We start from the raw sequence: 3,029 nt of genomic DNA on the forward strand, positions 1-3,029 counted from the left end.
CTCCAAGCACTCCCTTGATTTCTGTGACTCCTTTCCCAAATCCTGTCTCTCCTTACTAAAGTCCTTGAGCTAAAACATGAAGTCCTCTCGGAATGTACTGGCATCTCCTCCACTCTGCCCTTTGCACAATAGCCTCGTTGAGAAGATTGCCAATGGGAACACATTGTAATTTAGCATCGTTATCTCTTTCTCTTTGGCTGAAACACTGCAAACTACAGCTAAGTCATGATGTCGTCTAACAAATAATAATCTCAAACCCAAGGGGAAACTTCAAATAGTAAGTGGTGTTTAAACATATGATGTACATTGAAGAAACATGATCAAAGAGTTTCCAGGTACTGACTACACTCCTCAGGACTTGAACTAGGGATGCCAGAACTTCATGAATGTTAATCCTGCACCATAGAGATTTTCAAGGAAAGAAAGTATAGCTCCAGGTCTAAGTGGGTAGTCCTCAAGATCTGAGACTGTATTGTTTCTGCCTTCATTCCAGGCAGGATATATGGGGAACACACACACACACACACACACACATACACACACACACGGAGGGAGAGGGAGAGAGAGACAGACAGAAACAGACAAGGAAGAGAGAGACAGAGAGTTTCAGAGACAAGAGACAGAGAGACAGAATGCAAACAAATAGAAACACAAACAGGGAGAAGAGGGAGAGAAAAAGAGGAGAGAGAGAGAGAGAGAGAGAGAGAGAGAGAGAGAGAGAGAGAGAGAGAGGCAGAGAATGCTGCTGCTCTGGAATAGTGAGAGGAGTGTCTCAGTGTTCAACTGCAGGGACAACACTGTATCAAACAAGGAGGGCTGGGCTATTCACTCCCCTCCACTGCATCTCCTGCCATTCTGCTCTTGTTCCTTACACGCAACAGTTGGTTGAGGGCTGTGGTGGCAGGAGCTCTTCTCTCTGCCTTTGTCCAGAACCAGTCTGCTGTCATGAGCAGGAACTCACCCTCTGCACCCCGAGGAAATGACAGCAAGAGGCTCAAACGGGATAGCAGGAGTTTTGAGGACCCATCGAGAGTGATCCACATCCACAGGCTGCCAAGCGATGTCACCGAAAGAGAAGTGCTCTGTCTGGCGTTGCCATTCGGGAAGGTGTCCAATCTACTGTTTCTGAAGAGCAAGAACCAGGCTTTCATGGAGATGAGCACGGAGGAGGCCGCCAACACCATGGTCAACTACTACACCTGGGTGGCGCCTGTGCTGCGCGGGCAGCCTGTCCACATGCAGTTCTCCAGCTACAAAGAGCTCAAGGTGAGCAGATCCCACGACCAGGCCAGTGCTCTCTGGCAGGCAGGTGCCTCCAGGCAGGAGGGTGAACCCAGGCAGGGGAGTGCCTCCAAATGGGCCTGGGCCTCCAGCAGGGCAGGTGGCACCGGCCAGGCCTTTGCTTCTAGCCTGGAGGTTGCCCCCAGGCAGGGGAGTGCCTCCAAATGGGCCTGGGCCTCCAGCAGGGCAGGTGCCACCGGCCAGGCCTTTGCTTCTAGCCTGGTGGTTGCTCCCAGCCAGGACTGCGACCACACTCAGGTGGATGCCCAACCAGGCTGCGCAGGTGCCTCCAGCCAAATGGGTGCCCAGCCAGGCCTGCCAGTTGAGAACTCAGACCAGGCAGGAGATTTGGCCTCGGCCGCCCTTGCCGCTGCTGTGGACACAGGGACAGTGGTGGGCACGCACAGTCCTGTGCTCAGGATACTCGTGGAGAACTACTTCTATCGGGTGACCTTGGAAGTGCTACACCAGCTCTTCTCCAGGTTTGGCACAGTTCTGAAAATCATCATCTACAGTAAGGACAGCCGGTTCCAGGTGCTGTTACAGTATGCTAACACACTGAGTGCCCAGCGTGCCAAGCTGTTCTTGGATGGACAGAACATCTATGACGCCTGCTGCACACTGCGCATTGCCTTCTCTAGGTTCACTGACCTCACAGTCAAGTACAACAACGACAGGAGCCGTGACTACACGCGCCCAGACCTGCCCTCGGGTGCCAGCCCACCCGTGCCAGCCCAGAACAGGGCCACAGAGTTCGATGCACCTGTCGTGCTCCCAGCTTCTCCATATGCAAGCACCGGGTCACCTCAGACCTTTAAGATTCCCCAAACTGCAGGCTTTGCCATCCCAGAAGTGGGTAAGGCCCTGGCACCCCTGGCCATACCAGGAGCGGCTGTGGCAGCAGCGGCAGCTGGAGCAGAGAGCCCAGTCGTCACCTCAGGCTCCCCAGGTGTGGCAAACGCTGTCCTCCTGGTTGCCAACCTCAACCCTGAGAAAGTCACACCCCAAAGCCTCTTTATTCTGTTTGGTGCCTATGGTAATGTGCTCCGGGTGAAGATCCTGTACAATAATAAGGAGAACGCGCTAGTGCAGATGGCTGACGGCAGCCAGGCTGAGCTGGCCATGAGGCACCTGAATGGGCACAAACTGTACGGCAAGTCTCTCTGCGTCTTGCCGTCGAAGCACCAGAGCGTGAGGCTGCCCCAGGAGGGCAAGGAGTACCAGAGCCTCACCAAGGACTATGCCAACTCCCCGCTGCACCGCTTTAAGAAGCCCGGATCCAAGAACTTCCAGAACATCTTCCCACCCTCTGCCACGCTGCACCTCTCCAACCTACCCAGCTCGGTCTTGGAGGAAGACCTCAAGAAACTCTTCTCCAGCAGTGGGGGTTCTGTCAAGGCCTTCAAGTTCTTCCCAAAGGACCGCAAGATGGCGCTGATCCGGATGGGCTCAGTAGAGGAGGCCATCCAGGCTCTGGTCGAGCTGCATGGTCACACCCTAGGCCAGAACCACAACCTGCGAGTCTCCTTCTCCAGGATCACCATCTAGAGGACCCTGCTGGACCCTCTGCAGACAGCTTCCTCCACTAGAGAAAAGGACAATTTAACAGCGGCTGCAGTGACCTGAACAGAACAGAGACAGGCTGCTGTCTGAGGGAGAGAGAGAGAGAGAGAGAGAGAGAGAGAGAGAGAGAGAGAGAGAGAGAGAGAGAGAGAGAGAGAGAGAGAGAGAGAGAGAGAGAGAGAGAG

At 54.3% G+C, this 3,029-nt stretch overlaps 1 protein-coding gene across 1 annotated transcript; it reads left to right on the plus strand.

Annotated features, from left to right (window-relative positions):
* Positions 1 to 915: 915 nt before the first annotated feature.
* On the plus strand, positions 916 to 2,829 carry LOC119805027 (polypyrimidine tract-binding protein 1-like). Its single transcript, XM_038316825.1, has 2 exons — positions 916 to 1,309; positions 1,595 to 2,829. Exons 1-2 carry the CDS (start codon positions 946 to 948, stop codon positions 2,827 to 2,829), a joined length of 1,599 nt encoding a protein of 532 aa, XP_038172753.1. The 5' UTR covers positions 916 to 945.
* The last annotated feature ends 200 nt before the right edge of the window (positions 2,830 to 3,029 follow it).

This window comes from Arvicola amphibius, chromosome X, assembly GCF_903992535.2.
Source record: "Arvicola amphibius chromosome X, mArvAmp1.2, whole genome shotgun sequence".
NCBI classification, from domain to species: Eukaryota; Metazoa; Chordata; class Mammalia; order Rodentia; family Cricetidae; genus Arvicola; species Arvicola amphibius.